The 25,798-nt window shown below is 55.5% G+C and overlaps 1 protein-coding gene across 1 annotated transcript in view; it reads left to right on the forward strand.

Moving 5' to 3' along the window:
* Window positions 1-25,798, forward strand: part of eps8l2 (EPS8 signaling adaptor L2) — a 56,779-nt gene that overhangs the window by 26,249 nt on the left and 4,732 nt on the right. The window contains exons 4-19 of the mRNA XM_088935219.1: window positions 8,893-8,957; window positions 10,458-10,619; window positions 12,068-12,217; window positions 13,638-13,717; window positions 14,860-14,981; window positions 15,684-15,757; window positions 16,439-16,565; window positions 17,082-17,170; window positions 18,882-18,956; window positions 19,402-19,550; window positions 20,256-20,406; window positions 21,377-21,411; window positions 21,525-21,636; window positions 22,241-22,372; window positions 24,336-24,729; window positions 24,837-25,020. Of these exons, the coding sequence (XP_088791345.1) occupies window positions 8,893-8,957; window positions 10,458-10,619; window positions 12,068-12,217; window positions 13,638-13,717; window positions 14,860-14,981; window positions 15,684-15,757; window positions 16,439-16,565; window positions 17,082-17,170; window positions 18,882-18,956; window positions 19,402-19,550; window positions 20,256-20,406; window positions 21,377-21,411; window positions 21,525-21,636; window positions 22,241-22,372; window positions 24,336-24,729; window positions 24,837-25,020 (2,101 nt within the window). The remainder of the gene's footprint in view (window positions 1-8,892; window positions 8,958-10,457; window positions 10,620-12,067; window positions 12,218-13,637; window positions 13,718-14,859; window positions 14,982-15,683; window positions 15,758-16,438; window positions 16,566-17,081; window positions 17,171-18,881; window positions 18,957-19,401; window positions 19,551-20,255; window positions 20,407-21,376; window positions 21,412-21,524; window positions 21,637-22,240; window positions 22,373-24,335; window positions 24,730-24,836; window positions 25,021-25,798) is intronic.

Here is a 25,798-nt window from a genome sequence, read left to right on the forward strand (position 1 = left end):
GCACTATTAGATGAGCGCAGTGCTGGAGTGAAGGAACAGTCAGACTGCACTATCGGATGAGTGCAGTGCTGGAGTGAAGGAACAGTCAGTCCGCACTATCGGATGAGAGCAGTGTGCTGTGAAGGAACAGTCAGTCTGCACTATTAGATGAGCGCAGTGCTGGAGTGAAGGAACAGTCAGACTGCACTATCGGATGAGTGCAGTGCTGGAGTGAAGGAACAGTCAGTCTGCACTATCGGATGAGAGCAGTGTGCTGTGAAGGAACAGTCAGTCCGCACTATCGGATAAGCGCAGTGCTGGAGTGAAGGAACAGTCAGTCTGCACTATCGGATGAGCGCAGTGCTGGAGTGAAGGAACAGTCAGTCGGCACTATCAGATGAGCGCAGTGCTGGAGTGAAGGAACAGTCAGTCTGCACTATCGGATGAGCGCAGTGTGCTGTGAAGGAACAGTCAGTCGGCACTATCGGATGAGAGTACTGCTGGAGTGAAGGAATAGTCAGACTGCACTATCGGATGAGAGCAGTGCTGGAGTGAAGGAACAGTCAGTCTGCACTATCGGATGAGCGCAGTGTGCTGTGAAAGAACAGTCAGTCTGCACTATCGGATGAGAGCAGTGTGCTGTGAAGGAACAGTCAGTCGGCACTATCAGATGAGCGCAGTGCTGGAGTGAAGGAACAGTCAGTCTGCACTATCGAATGAGAGCAGTGTGCTGTGAAGGAACAGTCAGTCCGCACTATCGGATGAGAGTAGTGCTGGAGTGAAGGAACAGTCAGACTACACCTATTAGATGAGCGCAGTGCTGGAGTGAAGGAACAGTCAGACTACACTATTAGATGAGCGCAGTGCTGGAGTGAAGGAACAGTCAGACTACACTATTAGATGAGCGCAGTGCTGGAGTGAAGGAACAGTCAGACTACACTATTAGATGAGCGCAGTGCGTGAATGAAGGAACAGTCAGACTACACTATTAGATGAGAGCAGTGTGCTGTGAAGGAACAGTCAGACTACACTATTAGATGAGCGCAGTGCTGGAATGAAGGAACAGTCAGACTACACTATTAGATGAGAGCAGTGTGCTGTGAAGGAACAGTCAGACTACACTATTAGATGAGCGCAGTGCTGGAGTGAAGGAACAGTCAGTTACATTAATCTCAGTACGGAACATTAAAGGAGCAACAGAATAAAGTCTGTCTGATCATGACAAATTATCAAATGTTGCCTTGATAAAGTTGTATTCAGAACTTGCGTCAGACGGCCTCAGCCCGTCTCTGTTACGGGAGGGACACAGCAGTAAATTGCCTTGAAACCGCAACCAGGAAATTGTTTGTGCACAATCACTTTACTGTGGCATGTTTACACAGTTACATCACACAAGGACACTCTGTTGTTCTCCCGTCACTGTATTTCTCCATCCTCTCCTACTTTCACTGAGCTGTCCTGCAGTTTCCTCCATATCACAGTATGTGACTACTGTCTGTTGTGAGGTAAAGCATGGACACAAACTCTAAAACTGCAGACTGTCCTGCCCTGGTCTGTCTGTGTGTCTCAGTGCTGCAGGAGTCTTCCTCACTGTCCTGCCCTGGTCTGTCTGTGTGTCTCAGTGCTGCAGGAGTCTTCCTCACTGTCCTGCCCTGGTCTGTCTGTGTGTCTCAGTGCTGCTGCAGGAGTCTTCCTCACTGTCCTGCCCTGGTCTGCCTGTGTGTCTCAGTGCTGCTGCAGGAGTCTTCCTCACTGTCCTGCCCTGGTCTGTCTGTGTGTCTCAGTGCTGCTGCAGGAGTCTTCCTCACTGTCCTGCCCTGGTCTGTCTGTGTGTCTCAGTGCTGCTGCAGGAGTCTTCCTCACTGTCCTGCCCTGGTCTGTCTGTGTGTCTCAGTGCTGCAGGAGTCTTCCTCACTGTCCTGCCCTGGTCTGCCTGTGTGTCTCAGTGCTGCTGCAGGAGTCTTCCTCACTGTCCTGCCATGGTCTGTCTGTGTGTCTCAGTGCTGCTGCAGGAGTCTTCCTCACTGTCCTGCCCTGGTCTGTCTGTGTGTTTCAGTGCTGCTGCAGGAGTCTTCCTCACTGTCCTGCCCTGGTCTGTCTGTGTGTCTCAGTGCTGCAGGAGTCTTCCTCATTGTCCTGCCCTGGTCTGTCTGTGTGTCTCAGTGCTGCTGCAGGAGTCTTCCTCACTGTCCTGCCCTGGTCTGTCTGTGTGTCTCAGTGCTGCAGGATTCTTCCTCACTGTCCTGCCCTGGTCTGTCTGTGTGTCTCAGTGCTGCAGGAGTCTTCCTCACTGTCCTGCCCTGGTCTGTCTGTGTGTCTCAGTGCTGCTGCAGGAGTCTTCCTCACTGTCCTGCCCTGGTCTGTCTGTGTGTCTCAGTGCTGCAGGAGTCTTCCTCACTGTCCTGCCCTGGTCTGTCTGTGTGTCTCAGTGCTGCTGCAGGAGTCTTCCTCACTGTCCTGCCCTGGTCTGTCTGTGTGTCTCAGTGCTGCAGGAGTCTTCCTCACTGTCCTGCCCTGGTCTGTCTGTGTGTCTCAGTGCTGCTGCAGGAGTCTTCCTCACTGTCCTGCCCTGGTCTGTCTGTGTGTCTCAGTGCTGCTGCAGGAGTCTTCCTCACTGTCCTGCCCTGGTCTGTCTGTGTGTCTCAGTGCTGCTGCAGGAGTCTTCCTCACTGTCCTGCCCTGGTCTGCCTGTGTGTCTCAGTGCTGCTGCAGGAGTCTTCCTCACTGTCCTGCCCTGGTCTGTCTGTGTGTCTCAGTGCTGCTGCAGGAGTCTTCCTCACTGTCCTGCCCTGGTCTGTCTGTGTGTCTCAGTGCTGCTGCAGGAGTCTTCCTCACTGTCCTGCCCTGGTCTGTCTGTGTGTCTCAGTGCTGCTGCAGGAGTCTTCCTCACTGTCCTGCCCTGGTCTGTCTGTGTGTCTCAGTGCTGCTGCAGGAGTCTTCCTCACTGTCCTGCCCTGGTCTGTCTGTGTGTCTCAGTGCTGCTGCAGGAGTCTTCCTCACTGTCCTGCCCTGGTCTGTCTGTGTGTCTCAGTGCTGCTGCAGGAGTCTTCCTCACTGTCCTGCCCTGGTCTGTCTGTGTGTCTCAGTGCCGCTGCAGGAGTCTTCCTCACTGTCCTGCCCTGGTCTGTCTGTGTGTCTCAGTGCTGCTGCAGGAGTCTTCCTCACTGTCCTGCCCTGGTCTGTCTGTGTGTCTCAGTGCTGCTGCAGGAGTCTTCCTCACTGTCCTGCCCTGGTCTGTCTGTGTGTCTCAGTGCTGCTGCAGGAGTCTTCCTCACTATCCTGCCCTGGTCTGTCTGTGTGTCTCAGTGCTGCTGCAGGAGTCTTCCTCACTGTCCTGCCCTGGTCTGTCTGTGTGTCTCAGTGCTGCAGGAGTCTTCCTCACTGTCCTGCCCTGGTCTGTCTGTGTGTCTCAGTGCTGCTGCAGGAGTCTTCCTCACTGTCCTGCCCTGGTCTGTCTGTGTGTCTCAGTGCTGCTGCTGGAGTCTTCCTCACGGTCCTGCCCTGGTCTGTCTGTGTGTCTCAGTGCTGCAGGAGTCTTCCTCACTGTCCTGCCCTGGTCTGTCTGTGTGTCTCAGTGCTGCAGGAGTCTTCCTCACTGTCCTGCCCTGGTCTGTCTGTGTGTCTCAGTGCTGCTGCAGGAGTCTTCCTCACTGTCCTGCCCTGGTCTGTCTGTGTGTCTCAGTGCTGCTGCAGGAGTCTTCCTCACTGTCCTGCCCTGGTCTGTCTGTGTGTCTCAGTGCTGCTGCAGGAGTCTTCCTCACTGTCCTGCCCTGGTCTGTCTGTGTGTCTCAGTGCTGCTGCAGGAGTCTTCCTCACTGTCCTGCCCTGGTCTGTCTGTGTGTCTCAGTGCTGCAGGAGTCTTCCTCACTGTCCTGCCCTGGTCTGTCTGTGTGTCTCAGTGCTGCTGCAGGAGTCTTCCTCACTGTCCTGCCCTGGTCTGTCTGTGTGTCTCAGTGCTGCTGCAGGAGTCTTCCTCACTGTCCTGCCCTGGTCTGTCTGTGTGTCTCAGTGCTGCAGGAGTCTTCCTCACTGTCCTACCCTGGTCTGTCTGTGTGTCTCAGTGCTGCTGCAGGAGTCTCCCTCACTGTCCAAGCAGGAGTCTGGGAGGACAGTGTTCATTCCTGCTGTGATCCAAAGGTCTCACATGGCCTGGGAACACAGGATCTGGGAGTGAGCAGGAAGACCAGAGCAGGAATCAGGACTAATCAGCCTTACTGTTGCTCGTTAATAAGACATGTGGCGTCTCGAGTTTCATGCGCTCATCCGGACAATCAGAGGCCATGATGGTCAGGTTTCATCCCGGACTGGAGAGAGAGAGGGAGAGAGAGAGGAGGACAGGGGAGGAGAGCGGGAGGGGTAGGGAAAGTATGAGTGAGAGACAGAGAGGAGAGGAAGAGAGAGTGGGACCAAAATTCCTACCACCACAAAGCCCTGCTGAGCCAAGAGCTGAGCCCAAAACAGAGCCCCCTGAGCCAGCTGGTCCTGAGGCTCACTGACCTGAGCCACACCGACACTAACCAGCCTCAGGACAGCACTGCTAGAGCACCACAACCCAGACTCAACCACACCACATCACAGCACAATATACACAACACACAACCAGCCTCAGGACAGCACTGCTAGAGCACCACAACCCAGACTCAACCACATCACAGCACAATATACACAACACACAACCAGCCTCAGGACAGCACTGCTAGAGCACCACAACCAAGACTCAACCACATCACAGCACAGATCAAACAGCAATATCTCACACACTGGGACACACACACAAACACAACATAAACTGGAATGCTACAGAACCCTAAACAAACAATACACACTAGCCGAATATTTGACCAAGATAAGAAACAGCAAAAAGAAACAGACCCTGACAAGTACAGGCTCAGTGACCACAGCCTGGCCAGAGAAACTGGACACAGGCAGACCTGGCTGCCCAGAGAGGACAGGCTGTGCTCCCACTGCCAGCGGGGAGAAATAGAGATAGAGGTGCACTTCCTACTGCACTGTGACAGATACTCTGGGATGAGAGAAACATTCTTCCCTAAATTCATAAATCTAATCCCAGAGTTCCCACACCTGCCAGAATCACAACGGGTCCCAATCCTACTGGGAGAGGGAGGAGGAAACTCAGTTGAACTGGCAGCCCAGTATGTGACCTCCTGTCCCAGCCTGAGGAACAGTGAGCCTGTCTCTCAATAATAATAATACAGTGTGTGATCCCCTGTCCCAGCCTGAGGAACAGTGAGCCTGTCTCTCAATAATAATAATACAGTGTGTGATCTCCTGTCCCAGCCTGAGGAACAGACAGTGAGCCTGTCTCTCAATAATAATAATACAGTGTGTGATCTCCTGTCCCAGCCTGAGGAACAGACAGTGAGCCTGTCTCTCAATAATAATAATACAGTGTGTGATCTCCTGTCCCAGCCTGAGGAACAGACAGTGAGCCTGTCTCTCAATAATAATAATACTGTGTGTGATCTCCTGTCCCAGCCTGAGGAACAGTGAGTCTGTCTCCCAGTAATGCTCCATATGTTTATATATAAATGTATTATGATGTGTCTATATTGTCTGTAGATCTTATGTTAATTGTATTTGTTTTGCTTTGGCAACACTGATTTATTCATTGGTCATGCCAGTAAATCATCTTGAATTGAATTGAAATCGAGAGGATGGAGAGTGTGAGGAGGAGAGAGAGAATAAGAGAGTGTGAGGAGGGAGAGAGGGGAGGAATAGGATCACGTTTCTTTCCTAAGGGGGGGGGAGGAGAGGAGGAGCAGTGGGGACAGGAGACACAAAGGAGGTGTGTGAGTCTGACTCTCAGGTTACTGAGAGCAGCAGGTCTGGCTTCAGCCTGGCACAGTGACCCACATTCTCACCACAGTCTGTCTGCTGACTGTCGCCCTCCGCTGCTGTCCCCACCCACTGACTGCGCCACTGCAGCACAGCCCCCCAACACACACTGCAGCACAGCACCCCACATTACAGCACAACACCCCACATTACAGCCCCCCAACACACACTACAGCACAGCCCCCCAACACACACTGCAGCACAGCACCCCACACTGCAGCACAGCCCCCCAACACACACTGCAGCACAACACCCCACACTACAGCACAGCCCCCCAACACACACTGCAGCACAACACCCCACACTACAGCACAGCCCCCCAACACACACTGCAGCACAGCCCCCCAACACACACTGCAGCACAGCACCCCACATTACAGCATCCCAACACACACTGCAGCACAACACCCCACATTACAGCACAGCAACACACACTGCAGCACAACACCCCACACTACAGCACAGCAACACACACTGCAGCACAACACCCCACACTACAGCACAGCAACACACACTGCAGCACAACACCCCACACTATAGCACAGCCCCCCAACACACACTGCAGCACAGCAACACACACTGCAGCACAGCCCCCCAACACACACTGCAGCACAGCCCCCCAACACACACTGCAGCACAGCAACACACACTGCAGCACAGCAACACACACTGCAGCACAACACCCCACATTACAGCATAGCAACACACACTGCAGCACAACACCCCACACTACAGCACAGCAACCCACACTGCAGCACAGCAACACACACTACATCACAGCACCCCAACACACACTACAGCACAGCACCCCACACTACAGCACAGCCCCCCAACACACACTACAGCACAGCCCCCCAACACACACTGCAGCACAGCACCCCACATTACAGCATCCCAACACACACTGCAGCACAGCACCCCACACTACAGCACAGCAACACACACTGCAGCACAGCACCCCAACACACACTACAGCACAACACCCCACACTGCAGCACAGCCCCCCAACACACACTGCAGCACAGCCCCCCACACTACAGCACAGCACCCCAACACACACTGCAGCACAGCCCCCCAACACACACTACAGCACAGCCCCCCAACACACACTGCAGCACAGCCCCCCAACACACACTGCAGCACAGCCCCCCAACACACACTGCAGCACAGCACCCCACACTGCAGCACAGCCCCCCAACACACACTGCAGCACAGCACCCCAACACACACTGCAGCACAGCACCCCACACTGCAGCACAGCCCCCCAACATACACTGCAGCACAACACCCCACATTACAGCATCCCAACACACACTGCAGCACAACACCCCACACTGCAGCAAAGCCCCCCAACACACACTGCAGCACAGCCCCCCAACACACACTACAGCACAGCCCCCCAACACACACTGCAGCACAGCACCCCACACTACAGCACAGCCCCCCAACACACACTACAGCACAGCCCCCCAACACACACTGCAGCACAGCACCCCACACTACAGCACAGCCCCCCAACACACACTGCAGCACAGCACCCCACACTACAGCACAGCCCCCCAACACACACTGCAGCACAGCCCCCCAACACACACTGCAGCACAGCACCCCACACTACAGCACAGCCCCCCAACACACACTGCAGCACAGCCCCCCAACACACACTGCAGCACAGCCCCCCACACTACAGCACAGCCCCCCAACACACACTGCAGCACAGCCCCCCAACACACACTGCAGCACAGCCCCCCACACTACAGCACAGCCCCCCAACACACACTGCAGCACAGCCCCCCAACACACACTGCAGCACAACACCCCACACTACAGCACAGCACCCCAACACACACTACAGCACAGCACCCCAACACACACTATAGCACAGCACCCCACACTACAGCACAGCCCCCCAACACACACTACAGCACATCCCCCCAGCACACACAGCAGCACAGCCCCCCAACACACACTGCAGCACAGCCCCCCAACACACACTACAGCACAGCACCCCAACACACACTATAGCACAGCACCCCACACTACAGCACAGCCCCCCAACACACACTACAGCACATCCCCCCAGCACACACAGCAGCACAGCCCCCCAACACACACTACAGCACAGCCCCCCAACACACACAGCAGCACAGCCCCCCAACATACACTGCAGCACAACACCCCACACTACAGCACAGCACCCCAACACACACTGCAGCACAGCCCCCCAACACACACTATAGCACAGCACCCCACACTACAGCACAGCCCCCCAACACACACTACAGCACAGCCCCCCAACACACACTGCAGCACAGCCCCCCACACTACAGCACAGCCCCCCAACACACACTACAGCACAGCCCCCCAACACACACTGCAGCACAGTACCCCAACACACACTGCAGCACAGCCCCCCACACTACAGCACAGCACCCCAACACACACTGCAGCACAGCCCCCCAACACACACTGCAGCACAGTACCCCAACACACACTACAGCACCCCAACACACACTACATCACAGCACCCCAACACACACTATAGCACAGCACCCCACACTACAGCACAGCCCCCCAACACACACTACAGCACATCCCCCCAGCACACACAGCAGCACAGCCCCCCAACACACACAGCAGCACAGCCCCCCAACACACACAGCAGCACAGCACCCCAACACACACTGGAGCACAGCACCCCACACTACAGCATAGCACCCCAACACAAACTGCAGCACAGGTCCCCAGTGCCAGGTGTACAGTCTGTGTGCCAGGTGTAGGGCTGTGTGTGTGCCAGGTGTACAGTCTGTGTGCCAGGTGTAGGGCTGTGTGTGTGCCAGGTGTAGGGCTGTGTGTGTGCCAGGTGTACAGTCTGTGTGGCAGGTGTACAGTCTGTGTTCCAGGTGTAAGGCTGTGTGTGTGCCAGGTGTACAGTCTGTGTGGCAGGTGTACAGTATTTCTATGTCGCTGTCATCAGGAAGTGAGGAGCAGCTCTTCTGAACTTGCCTTCACAGCTGCTGTCTTTCACCTGCCTCTGTCCCTGTCTGTCGCCCCCAGAGCAGAGGAAGAAGTACTCCAACTCCAACATCATCATGCAGGAGACGTCGCAGTACCACGTGGAGGTGAGAGGTCTGCCCTCTGCCCTCCTGGCGCTCATTCTTCCCCAGGAGAGGGGGGGGCTGTGCTGTCCCACCCCCGCCTCCCTGCCCTGCTGGTGAAAGTGTGAGTCCGCTGCACAGCAGTGTAAACAGTGCTGCGTGCTGTGATCATCTGTCCTCCAGCCAGCAGATTCCTGACAATGAGGTGCTTTCGATTCCCGAAAGCATGTCAGGCGTGCCAGGGCAGAAACGCACCATAAAACAATCAACTGATGGCGAAGCCGCGATGACGCGGCCCCGCGGCTCAGGGCTGTGTCGCTGGTTCTGTGCTGTGCTGGTCTGGAGGCTGTGTTACAAGGGCTCACAGAGACCTGACTGCAGCTTCCACACACAGCCGCAGGAGTGAGGAGCCCGCTCAGCACAGTAGAGTCTCGCAGGGCTGTGCTAGTCCACAGCTGGGGGTGTGAGCCAGCTGACAGGGGGACCCCTCAGTGAGCCAGCTGACAGGGGGACCCTCAGTGTGCCAGCTGACAGGGGGACCCCTCAGTGTGCTCTGACAGGGGGATCTCTCAGTGAGCCAGCTGACAGGTGGACCCCTCAGTGTGCCAGCTGACAGGGGGACCCTCAGTGTGCTCTGACAGGGGGACCCCTCATTGAGCCAGCTGACAGGTGGACCCCTCAGTGAGCCAGCTGACAGGGGGACCCTCAGTGTGCCAGCTGACAGGGGGACCCCTCAGTGTGCTCTGACAGGGGGATCTCTCAGTGTGCCAGCTGACAGGGGGACCCCTCAGTGTGCTCTGACAGGGGGACCCTCAATGTGCTCTGACAGGGGGACCCCTCATTGAGCCAGCTGACAGGTGGACCCCTCAGTGAGCCAGCTGACAGGGGGACCCTCAGTGTGCCAGCTGACAGGGGGACCCCTCAGTGTGCTCTGACAGGGGGATCTCTCAGTGAGCCAGCTGACAGGTGGACCCCTCAGTGAGCCAGCTGACAGGGGGACCCCTCAGTGAGCCAGCTGACAGGGGGACCCTCAGTGTGCTCTGACAGGGGGACCCCTCATTGAGCCAGCTGACAGGTGGACCCCTCAGTGAGCCAGCTGACAGGGGGACCCCTCAGTGTGCTCTGACAGGTGGACCCCTCAGTGAGCCAGCTGACAGGGGGACCCCTCAGTGTGCTCTGCTGACAGGTGACCCCTCAGTGTGCTCTGACAGGGGATCCCCCAGTGTGGTTTTCTGACAGGGGGACCCCTTAGTGTGCCAGCTGACAGGGGACCCCTCAGTGTGCCAGCTGACAGGGGGACCCCGCTGAGCTCTCCACAGTCAGCACACGCCTGCTGCGAATGTGTGAGGTGTCATGAAGTCTCAGCTGCACCCCCAGACCCCCACACTGTCTCTGAGCTCCTGGCTAAGCCCAGCCGCTGGACAGACGCGCTCCTTCGTTATATCTCCTCTCCTCCCGCGGTCCTGCCCTGTCTGCGCACAGGACACCCCTCACCGTCCGCCTCCCGCCTCGCTGTCCCCCCAGCACCTGTCCACCTTCATGATGGACAAGAGCGAGTCCATCTCCACTGTGGACGATGCTGTGAAGAAGCTGATCCTGCTGGACTCCAAAGGCAAGATCTGGACCCAGGAGATGCTGCTGCAGGTCAGCGACAAGGCCATCCGCCTGCTGGACTGCGACACACAGGTACTGCAGCTCCGGACCCAGGGACAGCTGTCCTGCTGTCCTGCTGTCCTGCTGTCCTGCTGTCCTGCTGTCTTGCTGTCCTACTGCACTGGGACTGTAGCTCCTACTGTAACAGGACTGTCCTACTGCACTGGGACTGTAGCCCCTACTGTAACAGGACTGTTCTACTGCACTGGGACTGTAGCCCCTACTGTAACAGGACTGTCCTACTGCACTGGGACTGTAGCTCCTACTGTAACAGGACTGTCCTACTGTACTGGGACTGTAGCTAATACTGTAACAGGACTGTTCTACTTTATTGGGACAGTAGCTCCTATTGTAACAGGACTGTCCTACTGCACTGGGACTGTAGCTCCTACTGTAACAGGACTGTTCTACTGTACTTGGACTGTAGCTAATACTGTAACAGGACTGTCCTACTGCACTGGGACTGTAGCTCCTACTGTAACAGGACTGTCCTACTGCACTGGGACTGTAGCTCCTACTGTAACAGGACTGTCCTACTGCACTGGGACTGTAGCCCCTACTGTAACAAGACTGTCCTACTGCACTGGGACTGTAGCCCCTGCTGTAACAGGACTGTCCTACTGCACTGGGACTGTAGCCCCTATTGTAACAGGACTGTCCTACTGCACTGGGACTGTAGCCCCTATTGTAACAGGACTGTTCTACTGCACTGGGACTGTAGCCCCTACTGTAACAGGACTGTCATGCTGCACTGGGACTGTAGCTCCTACTGTAACAGGACTGTCCTACTGCACTGGGACTGTAGCTCCTACTGTAACAGGACTGTTCTACTGCACTGGGACTGTAGCTCCTACTGTAACAGGACTGTCCTACTGCACTGGGACTGTAGCTCCTACTTTAACAGGACTGTCCTACTGCAGTGGGACTGTACCTCCTATTGTAACAGGACTGTCCTACTGCACTGGGACTGTAGCCCCTACTGTAACAAGACTGTCCTACTGCACTGGGACTGTAGCCCCTACTGTAACAGGACTGTCCTACTGCACTGGGACTGTAGCCCCTACTGTAACAGGACTGTTCTGCTGCACTGGGACTGTAGCTCCTATTGTAACAGGACTGTTCTACTGCACTGGGACTGTAGCCCCTACTGTAACAAGACTGTCCTACTGCACTGGGACTGTAGCCCCTACTGTAACAGGACTGTCCTGCTGCACTGGGACTGTAGCCCCTACTGTAACAGGACTGTCCTACTGCACTGGGACTGTAGCTCCTACTGTAACAGGACTGTCCTACTGCACTGGGACTGTAGCTCCTACTGGTGCTCTCTCGGTCACGCAGTAGACCTGGGTCAGCAGAAGTAATCCCATTGAATGAGAGTGCAGAATGGGGAGGCAGGCTTGTGTGTGCTGGCAGCCCGGGGCTGGACAGCGGTGGGAGCTGTGGGTCTGCTGACTGCTGTCTCTCCCTGCCCCTGCCTGCAGGAGGAGCTGGAGAATTTCCCCCTGGCCACGGTGCACATGTGCCAGACGGTTCTGAACCAGACCCGCTACTCCTCCGTGCTGCTGCTGGTGTGCCAGGACTCCGAGCAGCACCGGCCCGACATCCACTTCTTCCACTGCGACCAGGTGGAGGTGAGTCCAGCCGGGCCACCCTTCTGCCCTCAGCTGCCCCCTCCTGCCACCCTGCTGCCCCCAGCTGCCCCCAGCTGCCCCCTCCTGCCACCCTGCTGCCCCCTCCTGCCCCCAGCTGCCCCCCTCCTGCCCCCTCCTGCCACACTGCTGCCCCATCCTGCCCCCAGCTGCCCCCCTCCTGCCACCCTCCTGCCCTCTCCTGTCACCCTGCTGCCCCCAGCTGCCCCCTCCTGCCACCCTCCTGCCCCCTCCTGCCCCCAGCTGCCCCCTCCTGCCACCCTGCTGCCCCCAGCTGCCCCCTCCTGCCACCCTGCTGCCCCCTCCTGCCACCCTGCTGCCCCCTCCTGCCCCCAGCTGTCCCCTCTTGCCACCCTGCGGTTCCTCTGAGTCCCAGTGGGTGAGGCAGTGTTGTTCAGTTTGTCTGTGTGTGTGTCCCAGTGGGGGAGGCAGTGTTGTTCAGTGTGTGTTGTGTGTGTGTCCCAGCGGGGGAGGCAGTGTTGATCAGTGGTGTTGTGTGTATGTCCCAGCGGGGGAGGCAGTGTTGTGTGTGTTGTGCTGTGGTGTGTGTGACTGTGATGGGTGAGGCAGTGTTGATCAGTGTGTGTTGTGTGTATGTCCCAGCGGGGGAGGCAGTGTTGTGTGTGTTGTGCTGTGGTGTGTGTGACGGTGATAGGTGAGGCAGTGTTGATCAGTGTGTGTGTGTGGGTGGGGGAGGCAGTGTTGATCAGTGTGTGTTGTGTGTATGTCCCAGCGGGGGAGGCAGTGTTGTGTGTGTTGTGCTGTGGTGTGTGTGACTGTGATGGGTGAGGCAGTGTTGATCAGTGTGTGTTGTGTGTGTCCCAGTGGGGGAGGCAGTGTTGATCAGTGTGTGTTGTGTGTATGTCCCAGTGGGGGAGGCAGTGTTGTGTGTGTTGTGCTGTGGTGTGTGTGACGGTGATAGGTGAGGCAGTGTTGATCAGTGTGTGTGTGGGTGGGGGAGGCAGTGTTGATCAGTGTGTGTTGTGTGTGTGTCCCAGCGGGGGAGGCAGTGCTGTGTGTGTTGTGCTGTGGTGTGTGTGTGTGATGGGTGTTGGTGTAGCTCTGCTGTCCTGAGGCTGGTTGCTGTCAGTGAGCCTCAGGACCAGCTGGCTAAGGGCTCTTCTCTGGGCTCAGCAGGGCCTGGTGCTGATATGAACTCTGATCACTGGTGTTCAGGTGTGACCAGTGTTTTATTACTCCCTTCTGTACGCTGATAAGTAATGGGTGTTGTACAGTATATTGACTAGTATGGGTGTTGGCCTAGTTCAGCCCTGCAGGTGTAGGTGGGAGTAGTTCTCTGCACGTGAGGATGTTTGTACAGAACTGTGCGTGCAGTTGTCCTGGTTAGTGTAGTCCTGGTGTGAGTGCACTGCCCTGTGCTGATGGTGCTGTTTGGCTCCAGGCGGAGATGGTCCATGCCGATATTGACAGCGCCCTTGGAGACAGTAAACACGGCAAGAAGATGCGGCCGCAGACCCTGAAGTAAGTGTGCAAGAATCTCCCTCACCGACCAGGGGAAAGAGAAGCATTCGGGCTTCTGGGCCTCTTCCGCTGTGAGGCAGAGCGAGAGGGGACACAGGGCACAGGAGAGAGTGGACACAGGGCACAGGAGAGAGTGGACACAGGGCACAGGGCACAGGAGGGAGAGAGTGGACACAGGGCACAGGAGGGAGAGAGTGGACACAGGGCACAGGGCATAGGAGAGAGTGGACACAGGGCACAGGAGAGAGTGGACACAGGGCACAGGGCACAGGAGGGAGTGGACACAGGGCACAGGGCACAGGAGAGAGACTGGACACAGGGCACAGGGCACAGGAGGGAGTGGACACAGGGCACAGGAGGGAGTGGACACAGGGCACAGGGCACAGGAGGGAGTGGACACAGGGCACAGGAGAGAGTGGACACAGGGCACAGGGCACAGGAGAGAGTGGACACAGGACACAGGGCACAGGAGAGACTGGACACAGGGCACAGGAGGGAGGGGACACAGGGCACATTAGGGAGTGGACACAGGGCATAGGGCACAGGAGGGAGTGGACACAGGGCACAGGGCACAGGGCACAGGAGAGAGTGGACACAGGGCACAGGGCACAGGAGAGAGAGAGTGGACACAGGGCACAGGAGAGAGAGACTGGACACAGGGCACAGGGCACAGGGCACAGGAGAGAGTGGACACAGGGCACAGGAGGGAGTGGACACAGGGCACAGGAGAGAGACTGGACACAGGGCACAAGAGAGAGACTGGACACAGGGCACAGGAGAGAGAGAGTGGACACAGGGCACAGGGCACAGGGCACAGGAGAGAGGGGACACAGGGCACAGGAGAGAGACTGGACACAGGGCACGGGAGAGAGAGAGTGGACACAGGGCACAGGAGAGAGTGGACACAGGGCACAGGAGAGAGAGAGAGTGGACACAGGGCACAGGAGAGACTGGACACAGGGCACGGGAGAGAGAGAGACTGGACACAGGGCACGGGAGAGAAGGAGTGTCCAGGACTATGAGAAGCTGAAATCTATAAGATATGTATAGAATTGTGATAATGAGCAAAGTGGAATGCTGATGACACTGTGTTTAATCGGCCTGTCCAGCAGTGTGTGACCCCTGACCTCTGAACCCTGCAGGGTGAACCAGGAGAAGATGAAGCGACAGCGGGAGTCAATCCTGCCCCCCGGCACCGCCATGGGGCCCCCACAGCCGGGGGCAAAGGGGCGAGTGGCAGTGCTTCCCTCTGCTGGCCAGAAAGGTGAGGCGCCGAGGCACTGGCACAGGACAGCTGGACCCTGATAGCCCCACTCTGATACCGGTCTGTCCAGACCGCGTACAGACATCGTTCAGAGTGGACAGCGTACACCGGTCTGTCCAGACCGCGTACAGAGATTGTTCGGAGTGGACAGTGTACACCGGTCTGTCCAGACCGCGTACAGACATCGTTCAGAGTGGACAGCGTACACCGGTCTGTCCAGACCGCGTACAGACATCGTTCAGAGTGGACAGTGTACTCTGATGTCTGTCCAGACCACGTACAGAGATTGTTCAGAATGGACAGTGTACACTGGGCCTGTCCAGACTGCGTACAGACATTGTTCAGATTGGATAGTGTACACCGGTCTGTCCAGACCGTGTACAGACATTGTTCAGAGTGGACAGCATACACTGGTCTGTCCAGACTGCACACGGACATCGTTCAGAGTAGACAGCGTACACTGGTCTGTCCAGACCGCGTACAGACATCTTTCAGAGTGGACAGTGTACACTGGTCTGTCCAGACCGCGTATGGACATTGTTCAGAGTGGACAGTGTACACCGGTCTGTCCAGACTGCACACAGACATCGTTCAGAGTGGACAGTGTACACTTGGGCTGTCCAGACTGTCCTGACAAAGTAAAAAAGCACACAGACTCCTAGTCTCCCTGACTGACTCTCAGTGTCTGTCTCCCACACGCAGAGAGACGCGGATCTTCTGTCTCCAATCAAGAAGAGTCGCATGAGAAACTGGCCCAGCGCATCGAGAAGGAAGTGGTACGTCACCGACTGACACTCCAGTCTCACACCGGCACACCAACACAGCGCCGTCTCACACCGACACTCCAGTCTCACACTGACACAGTGCCACAGCGCCGTCTCACACCGGCACATGGACACAGGCTGACACTCTGACACTCGGACACAGGCTGACACTCTGACACTCGGACACAGGCTGACACTCTGACACTCGGACACAGGCTGACACTCTGACACACGGACACAGGCTGACACTCTGACACTCGGACACAGGCTGACACTCTGACACTCGGACACAGGCTGACACTCTGACACACGGACACAGGCTGACACTCTGACACTCGGACACAGGCTGACACTCTGACACACGGACACAGGCTGACACTCTGACACTCGGACACAGGCTGACACTCTGACACACGGACACAGGCTGACACTCTGACACACGGACACAAGCTGACACTCTGACACTCGGACACAGGCTGACACTCTGACACTCGGACACAGGCTGACACTCTGACACTCGGACACAGGCTGACACTCTGACACACGGACAAAGGCTGACACTCTGACACTCGGACACAGGCTGACACTCTGACACTCGGACACAGGCTGACACTCTGACACTCGGACACAGGCTGACACTCTGACACACGGACACAGGCTGACACCCTCTCGCACTCCCCTGCTCTCTTGCAGCAAATCCTGAATTGCGCCCTGGACGACATCGAGGTCTTCGTGGCGCGGCTGCAGAAGGCTGCAGAGGCCTTCAACCAGCTCAACCAGAGGAAGAGGAGCAAGAAGAACAAGAAGAAGGGGCCTGCTGGTACAGCTCGGGAGCAGCACCCTCCTCTTCCTCCACTCCCTCCTCTCCCTGACCTCCTCCTCTCCCTCGTCTCCCTTCTCTTCCTCCTCTCTCTCCCCTCTCTGTCCTCTCTCTCATCTCCCTCTTCTCCCTCCTCTTCCTCCACTCCCTCCTCTCCCTGACCCCCTCCTCTCCCTCGTCTCCCTCCTCTCTCCTCTCTGTCCACTCTCTCCTCTCCCTTGTCTCCCTCCCCTTCCTCCTCTCTCCTCTCTCATCTCCCTCCTCTCTCTCCTCTTCCTCCTCTCCCTCCTGTCTTTCCTCTCCCTTGTCTCCCTCCCCTTCCTCCTCTCTCCTCTCTCATCTCCCTCCTCTCTCTCCTCTTCCTCCTCTCCCTCCTGTCTTTCCTCTCCCTCGTCTCCCTCCACTCCTGCAGTAGCCTTACTCTCACCACTGTTGGACTGTAGGGGAAGTTTGCGGCTGTAAACCTTGTCTTCATGGCTGTTGCTGCTGCTTGACATCACTGTCTTATTTCCTCAGAGGGCATGCTGACCCTTCGCGCCAAGCCCCCCACACAGGCAGAGTTCACAGACAGCTTGCAGAAGATTAAACTGGCTTTCAACCTGCTGGTGAGGCGTGCTGAGCACTGAACCCTTTCATCACCCCTGTACCCTTATCTGCCACTCAGCTCTGTTACATCTTCTGTCACTCGGCTCTCTTCAGTGTCATCACCTCTGTACCCTTATCTGCCACTCAGCTCTGTTACCTCTTCTGTCACTCGGCTCTCTTCAGATCATCACCTCTGTGCCCTCATCTGACACTCAGCTCTGTTACATCTTCTGTCATTCGGCTCTCTTCAGATCATCACCTCTGTGCCCTCATCTGACACTCAGCTCTGTTACATCTTCTGTCACTCGGCTCTCTTCAGTGTCATCACCTCTGTACCCTCATCTGACACTCAGCTCTGTTACATCTTCTGTCATTCGGCTCTCTTCAGATCATCACCCCTGTGCCCTCATCTGACACTCAGCTCTGTTACATCTTCTGTCACTCGGCTCTCTTCAGTGTCATCACCTCTGTACCCTCATCTGACACTCAGCTCTGTTACGTCCTCTGTTACTTGGCTCTCTTCAGTGTCATCACCTCTGTACCCTCATCTGACACTCAGCTCTGTTACATCTTCTGTTACTCAGCTCTCTTGTGTGCCATTACATCTGTACCCTCATCTGACACTCAGCTCTGTTACGTCCTCTGTTACTTGGCTCTCTTCAGTGTCATCACCTCTGTACCCTCATCTGACACTCAGCTCTGTTACATCTTCTGTCACTCGGCTCTCTTCAGTGTCATCACCTCTGTACCCTCATCTGACACTCAGCTCTGTTACATCTTCTGTTACTTGGCTCTCTTCAGATCATCACCTCTGTACCCTCATCTGACACTCAGCTCTGTTACATCTTCTGTCACTCGGCTCTCTTCAGTGTCATCACCTCTGTATCCTCATCTGACACTCAGCTCTGTTACATCCTCTGTTACTCAGCTCTCTTGTGTGCCATTACATCTGTACCCTCATCTGACACTCAGCTCTGTTACGTCCTCTGTCAATCGGCTCTCTTGTGTGTCATCACCTCTATACCCTCATCTGACACTCAGCTTTGGTCCATTACATCATATCTATTACACGTTATCACCTCTGTCACCTGTGAACCAGCTCTAAATTTATTACGTTACCGCTGTAACTTTATGTCTTGGACTTCAGTTCTGTGACATCACCTCTGTTGCCTCATTTGTGACCGAGCTCTGATCTATCTCATCACCTCTGTTGCTTCTTCTCCAGTGTTCTACGTTGTTAGTGATCCCAGTTAAATCAAAGTGTACTCTGTCTTTCGGGTGTTAGATACAATTATCTTAAATATTGGAAATGGAGAGAATTTTGCTTTGGTGTCTCATTTGATGAAAACAAACGTGCTCCTACATGATCCACACAGATCTTAGGGGTGAGCAGCTGGACCGGGCCGTGCTGTGAGGTTGATGGGCTCGGTGTTTGTGATCAGCACTGAGGCACTGAGGAGTCACAGCTCTCTGCAGCTGTGCTGCTCGGCGAGAACCAGCCGCCCGGTCCCGCTGTCGGACGAGTTTTAGTGTTTTTAACAGGGGAGCAGGACTGGCCAAAGGCAGGTCTGCAGTGATTACAAACGTTAGAATGGGGTTGTAGTCTGGAGGGGGTGAAGGAGTTGCGAGGGGGTCTGGGAGAGGAGAGAATCAGACACTCAAGGGGAGAGACAGGGGAAGGAAGGGTCTGCAAGTACCACCCTAATCTTGCCCTCACACTGCCTCCTGTAGGCCCGACTGCAGAAACACATCCAGAACCCCAGTGCCGCAGAGCTGATCCATTTCCTGTTTGGACCACTGGAGCTGGTGAGACGCTGACTGGCTGGCCTGCTGACCACTGACCACTGACCACTGACTGCCTGATTGGATGACCGCTGTTTGGCAAACCTCCCAATGAGAACCTGAATGGTGTGACCACTGACTGTCTGACCCACCATGCTGAATAGCTGACATACTGACTGACACTGTTGTGTTGATGCAGCCTGCTGTGTGTGTTGATGCAGCCTGCTGTGTGTGTTAATGCAGCCTGCTGTGTGTGTTGATGCAGCCTGCTGTGTGTGTTAATGCAGCCTGCTGTGTGTGTTAATGCAGTAATGCAGTGTGCTGTGTTGTGTTGTGTTAATGTAGCATTTTGTGTGTTAATGCACCCTACTGTGTTGTGTGCTGTGCTGTGTTGTGTTGTGTTGTGTTAATGTAGCATTTTGTGAGTTAATGCAGCCTACTGTGTTGTGTGCTGTGCTGTGTTGTGTAGGTGCTGCAGAGCTGTGGGGGTCCCGAGTTGCCCCGATCGGTGCTCAGCCCCCTCCTGTCTCGGGAAGCAGTGGACTTCCTGAGGGGTCACCTGACCCCCAAGGAGATGGGGGTGTATGAGCTGCTGGGGGAGGCCTGGACTCGGAGCAGGTCAGACACACGTCCCTCTATCTCCCATCACTGTCTCTCTCCCATTCATCTCTCCCCCATCACTCTCAATTCAATTCAATTCAATTCAAGGTGCTTTATTAGCATGACCGATGGGTACAATCAGTGTTGCCAAAGCAAATGAAATTAATGATATTTACATGAAACAAAACAAAAATAGAAGTAAAATAAAATCTACAAACATATTACAGACATTTACAACAAAGACATATTATAAAATATTGACATATTCTGTAGGCGGCTGGAGCATTATTGGGAGACTCTCTCTCTCCCATTCCTCTCTCTCCCATCACTGTCTCTCTCTCATTCCTCTCTCTCCCATCACTGTCTCTCTCCCATTCATCTCTTCCCCATCACTGTCTCTCTCTCATTCCTCTCTCTCCCATCACTGTCTCTCTCTCATTCCTCTCTCTCACATCACTGTCTCTCTCTCATTCCTCTCTCTCCCATCACTGTCTCTCTCCCATTCATCTCTCCCCCATCACTCTCTCTCTCCCATTCCTCTCTCTCCCATCACTCTCTTTCTCCCATTCCTCTCTTTCCCATCACTGTCTCTCTCCCATTCCTCTCTCTCCCATCACTGTCTCTCTCCAACTCCTCTCTCCCAGCAGGAGCACGGTGCCTGACACACTAACGAACTCTTCTGTGTCTCCTGTTCTCACGCCTCCTCTCTCTCTCGGGCTCCAGGGCGGACTGGCCGCAGGATCCGCACGCCCCGCCCTACTATCCCAAGTTCCGGAACGGCTGGGAGCCGCCGGCGGAGATGTTCCAGGGCGTCCCCTGGGAGAGAGAGGGGTCCCATCCAGGGCCCACGGACTACAGGAGGCCCTCCGAGGAGGTGTGAGGAGAGGGGGGGCAGGGTGGGGATTAGGGGGACAGGAATGTGGATGATTGGACACAGTGGGGACTGGGGGGACAGGAATGTGGATGATTGGACACAGTGGGGCCTGGGGGGACAGGAATGTGGATGATTGGACACAGTGGGGATTAGGGGGGACAGGAATGTGGATAATTGGACACAGTGGGGCCTGGGGGGACAGGAATGTGGATAATTGGACACAGTGGGGACTGGGGGGACAGGAATGTGGATGATTTGACACAGTGGGGCCTGGGGGGACAGGAATGTGGATGATTGGACACAGTGGGGCCTGGGGGGACAGGAATGTGGATGATTGGACACAGTGGGGCCTGGGGGGACAGGAATGTGGATGATTGGACACAGTGGGGACTGGGGGGACAGGAATGTGGATGATTTGACACAGTGGGGCCTGGGGGGACAGGAATGTGGATGATTGGACACAGTGGGGCCTGGGGGGACAGGAATGTGGATGATTGAACACAGTGGGGACTGGGGGGACAGGAATGTGGATGATTGGACACAGTGGGGCCTGGGGGGACAGGAATGTGGATGATTGGACACAGTGGGGACTGGGGGGACAGGAATGTGGATGATTGGACACAGTGGGGACTGGGGGGACAGGAATGTGGATGATTGGACACAGTGGGGATTAGGGGGGACAGGAATGTGGATGATTGGACAGAGTGGGGATTAGGGGGGACAGGAATGTGGATGATTGGACAGAGTGGGGATTAGGGGGGACAGGAATGTGGATGATTGGACACAGTGGGGCCTGGGGGGACAGGAATGTGGATGATTGGACACAGTGGGGCCTGGGGGGACAGGAATGTGGATGATTGGACACAGTGGGGACTGGGGGGACAGGAAGGGGGAACTGGACGAGGGGATGGGTGGGCAGCACACCTGTGCAGATCGGTGACTCTCTCTCTCCTCCTGTCCTCTCTCGCAGTTCCCAGCGGCGCAGGCCTGCCCCCCGCTGAACGGGTACGTAGCCGCGGGGTCCCCCTTCTGTGTGACAGGGTGCTCGCCGCCCGCGGGGGGGCCGGGGGTGTCTGGTCAGGCTCGCTCAGTGCTCTCCTGTCCTCCCGGTGTCGCAGGAATTTCGATCCGCCCGGAGCGGGCCATCCCAGGAAGTACGCCAAGATCCGCTACCACTTCGTCGCCAGAAACGCCAACGAGCTGTCGGTGCTGCAGGACGAGGTGCTGGAGGTACGAGAGGACCAGAGGCAGCGAGTGTGTGTGTATCAGTGTGTGCCATTGTGTTTGTGTGTCAGTGTGTGTGGGTCAGTGTGTGACAGTGTGTGTGTGTGGGTCAGTGTGTGTCAGCGAGTGTGTGTATGGGTCAGTGTGTGACAGTGTGTGTGTGGGTCAGTGTGCATCAGTGTGTGTGCGGGTCAGTGTGTGACAGTGTGTGTGTGTGGGTCAGTGTGTGTGCGTCAGTGTGTGTCAGCGAGTATGTGTGTGGTTCAGTGTGGGTCAGTGTGTGTGTGGGTCAGTGTGTGACAGTGTGTGTGTGTGTCAGTGTGTGTGCGTCAGTGTGTGTCAGCGAATGTGTGTGGGTCAGTGTGCATCAGTGTGTGTGCGGGTCAGTGTGTGACAGTGTGTGTGTGTGTGTCAGTGTGTGTCAGCGAGTGTGTGTGTGGGTCAGTGTGGGTCAGTGTGTGTGTGGGTCAGTGTGCCTCAGTGTGTGTGTGTCAGTGTGTGTCAGCGAGTGTGTGTGTGGGTCAGTGTGGGTCAGTGTGCCTCAGTGTGTGTGCGGGTCAGTGTGTGCGCCCGTCAGTGTGTATCAGTGTGTGTGTGCTGCCACCTGCAGGTCTTGGAGGATAACAAGCAGTGGTGGAAGCTGCAAAACCGCAGTGGGCAGGCGGGGTACGTCCCCTACAACATCCTGGACGTCGTCAAGCTGGAGGAGCCCCACGGTGTGCCTGAGCCCCTCTACAGCCAGGTACACCTGGAATAATACCTAGACACCACACCTGTGTACAGCCAGGTACACCTGGAATAACACCTAGACACCACACCTGTGTACAGCCAGGTACACCTGTAATAACACCTGGACACCACACCTGTGTACAGCCAGGTACACCTGTAATAACACCTGGACACCACACCTGTGTACAGCCAGGTACACCTGTAATAACACCTAGACACCACACCTGTGTACAGCCAGGTACACCTGTAATAACACCTGGACACCACACCTGTACAGCCAGGTACACCTGTAATAACACCTAGACACCACACCTGTACAGCCAGGTACACCTGTAATAACACCTAGACAGGAGACCTGTGTACAGCCAGGTACACCTGAAATAACACTTGGACACCACACCTGTGTATGGCCAGGTACACCTGTAATAACACCTAGACACCACACCTGTGTACAGCCAGGTACACCTGTAATAACACCTGGACACCACACCTGTACAGCCAGGTACACCTGTAATAACACCTAGACACCACACCTGTGTACAGCCAGGTACACCTGTAATAACACCTAGACACCACACCTGTGTACAGCCAGGTACACCTGTAATAACACCTGGACACCACACCTGTGTACAGCCAGGTACACCTGTAATAACACCTGGACACCACACCTGTGTACAGCCAGGTACACCTGTAATAACACCTAGACACCACACCTGTGTACAGCCAGGTACACCTGTAATAACACCTGGACACCACACCTGTACAGCCAGGTACACCTGTAATAACACCTAGACACCACACCTGTGTACAGCCAGGTACACCTGTAATAACACCTAGACACCACACCTGTACAGCCAGGTACACCTGTAATAACACCTAGACAGGAGACCTGTGTACAGCCAGGTACACCTGAAATAACACTTGGACACCACACCTGTGTATGGCCAGGTACACCTGTAATAACACCTAGACACCACACCTGTGTACAGCCAGGTACACCTGTAATAACACCTGGACACCACACCTGTACAGCCAGGTACACCTGTAATAACACCTAGACACCACACCTGTGTACAGCCAGGTACACCTGTAATAACACCTGGACACCACACCTGTACAGCCAGGTACACCTGTAATAACACCTAGACACCACACCTGTGTACAGCCAGGTACACCTGTAATAACACCTAGACACCACACCTGTGTACAGCCAGGTACACCTGTAATAACACCTGGACACCACACCTGTGTACAGCCAGGTACACCTGTAATAACACCTGGACACCACACCTGTGTACAGCCAGGTACACCTGTAATAACACCTGGACACCACACCTGTGTACAGCCAGGTACACCTGTAATAACACCTGGACACCACACCTGTACAGGCAGGTACACCTGTAATAACACCTAGACAGGAGACCTGTGTACAGCCAGGTACACCTGTAATAACACCTAGACACCACACCTGTGTACAGCCAGGTACACCTGTAATAACACCTGGACACCACACCTGTGTACAGCCAGGTACACCTGTAATAACACCTGGACACCACACCTGTACAGGCAGGTACACCTGTAATAACACCTAGACAGGAGACCTGTGTACAGCCAGGTACACCTGAAATAACACTTGGACACCAAACCTGTAGAGCCAGGTACACCTGAAATAACAGACAGCACAGCTGTACAGCCAGTTGCACCTGTATAAAGTACTGCACAGCTGTAGAACCAGTTACACCTGTATAAAGTACTGCACAGCTGTAGAACCAGTTACACCTGTATAAAGTACTGCACAGCTGTAGCTCCAGGCACACCTGTATAAAGTACTACACCAAGCACATTTGAACGTCCCTTCCTGTTCTCAAAAGCAGACAGGTTAAAGGAACTAAATCTCTTTAGTCGTCAATATTGAAGATTAATTGTGAAGCAAGTATTCAAAATCCTCAAACGCATCTGTCTCTGTCTCCCCCAAGCCAAACCAGGGGTATCGGGGACCCCCACCCTCCAGCCCTCTGAGTCGGGGCAACAGCTACGAGATTGTGGGGCCACGCATGTCCCCCCGCGACAAGGACCGTGAGTATCGTGCGAGCACAGCCCTGCGTGTGTCCCTGCACGTGTCCCTGCGCATGTCCCTATCCATGTCCCCGTGCATGTCCCCGACCCTGTCCCTGCACATGTCCCCGCGTGTGTCCCCAACCCTGTCCCTGCTCATATCCCTGCATGTGTCCCTGCGCGTGTCCCTGCCTGTGTCCCTGCGCATGCCCCTGTCCCTGCGCATGTCCCTGCGCATGTCCCCGCGTGTGTCCCTGCGCGTGTCCCTGCCTGTGTCCCTGCGCATGCCCCGTCCCTGCACATGTCCCTGCGCATGTCCCCGCGTGTGTCCCTGCTCATATCCCCGCGTGTGTCCCTGCGCGTGTCCCTGTCCCTGCGCATGTCCCTGCGTGTTCATGAGGCTCCCTGTCCTCTCTGTCCAGCGCGTGCCCAGCACATGGACGAGGTCAACGACGAGCTGCTCAAGCGCATCACCAACACCAGGGGTCAGCCGCCCGCCAGGAACTTCCGCATCGAGCGGCAGGCCAGCACGCCCGTGCCCCTGACCTTCGACTCGCCGCCCGCCCAGGTCTCCACCTGGCTGCAGAGCAAGGGCTTCTCCAAACCGTGAGTCCGGCCGTCGTCTTGTCCATCTCAGCGCAGTGTTAATGTACTGGAGTGTCCAGTCAGTGTGTCTGTATGAACCCCTCTCTCTCAGTGCAGTGTTAATGTACTGTAGTGTCCAGTCGGTGTGTCTGTATGAACCCCTCTCTCTCAGTGTTAATGTACTGGAGTGTCCAGTCAGTGTGTCTGTATTAACCCCTCTCTCTCAGTGCAGTGTTAGTGTACTGGAGTGTCCAGTCAGTGTGTCTGTATTAACCCCTCTCTCTCAGTGCAGTGTTAATGTACTGTAGTGTCCAGTCAGTGTGTCTGTATTAACCCCTCTCTCTCTCAGTGCAGTGTTAATGTACTGGAGTGTCCAGTCAGTGTGTCTGTATGAACCCCTCTCTCTCAGTGCAGTGTTCATGTACTGGAGTGTCCAGTCAGTGTGTCTGTATTAACCCCTCTCTCTCAGTGCAGTGTTGATGTACTGCAGTGTCCAGTCAGTGTGTCTGTATTAACCCCTCTCTCTCTCAGTGCAGTGTTAATGTACTGCAGTGTCCAGTCAGTGTGTCTGTATTAACCCCTCTCTCTCTCAGTGCAGTGTTAATGTACTGGAGTGTCCAGTCAGTGTGTCTGTATGAACCCCTCTCTCTCAGTGCAGTGTTAATGTACTGGAGTGTCCAGTCAGTGTGTCTGTATTAACCCCTCTCTCTCAGTGCAGTGTTAATGTACTGGAGTGTCCAGTCAGTGTGTCTGTATTAACCCCTCTCTCTCAGTGCAGTGTTAGTGTACTGGAGTGTCC

This window comes from Atractosteus spatula, chromosome 16, assembly GCF_055471065.1.
Source record: "Atractosteus spatula isolate fAtrSpa1 chromosome 16, fAtrSpa1.hap1, whole genome shotgun sequence".
Classification (NCBI taxonomy): Eukaryota; Metazoa; Chordata; class Actinopteri; order Semionotiformes; family Lepisosteidae; genus Atractosteus; species Atractosteus spatula.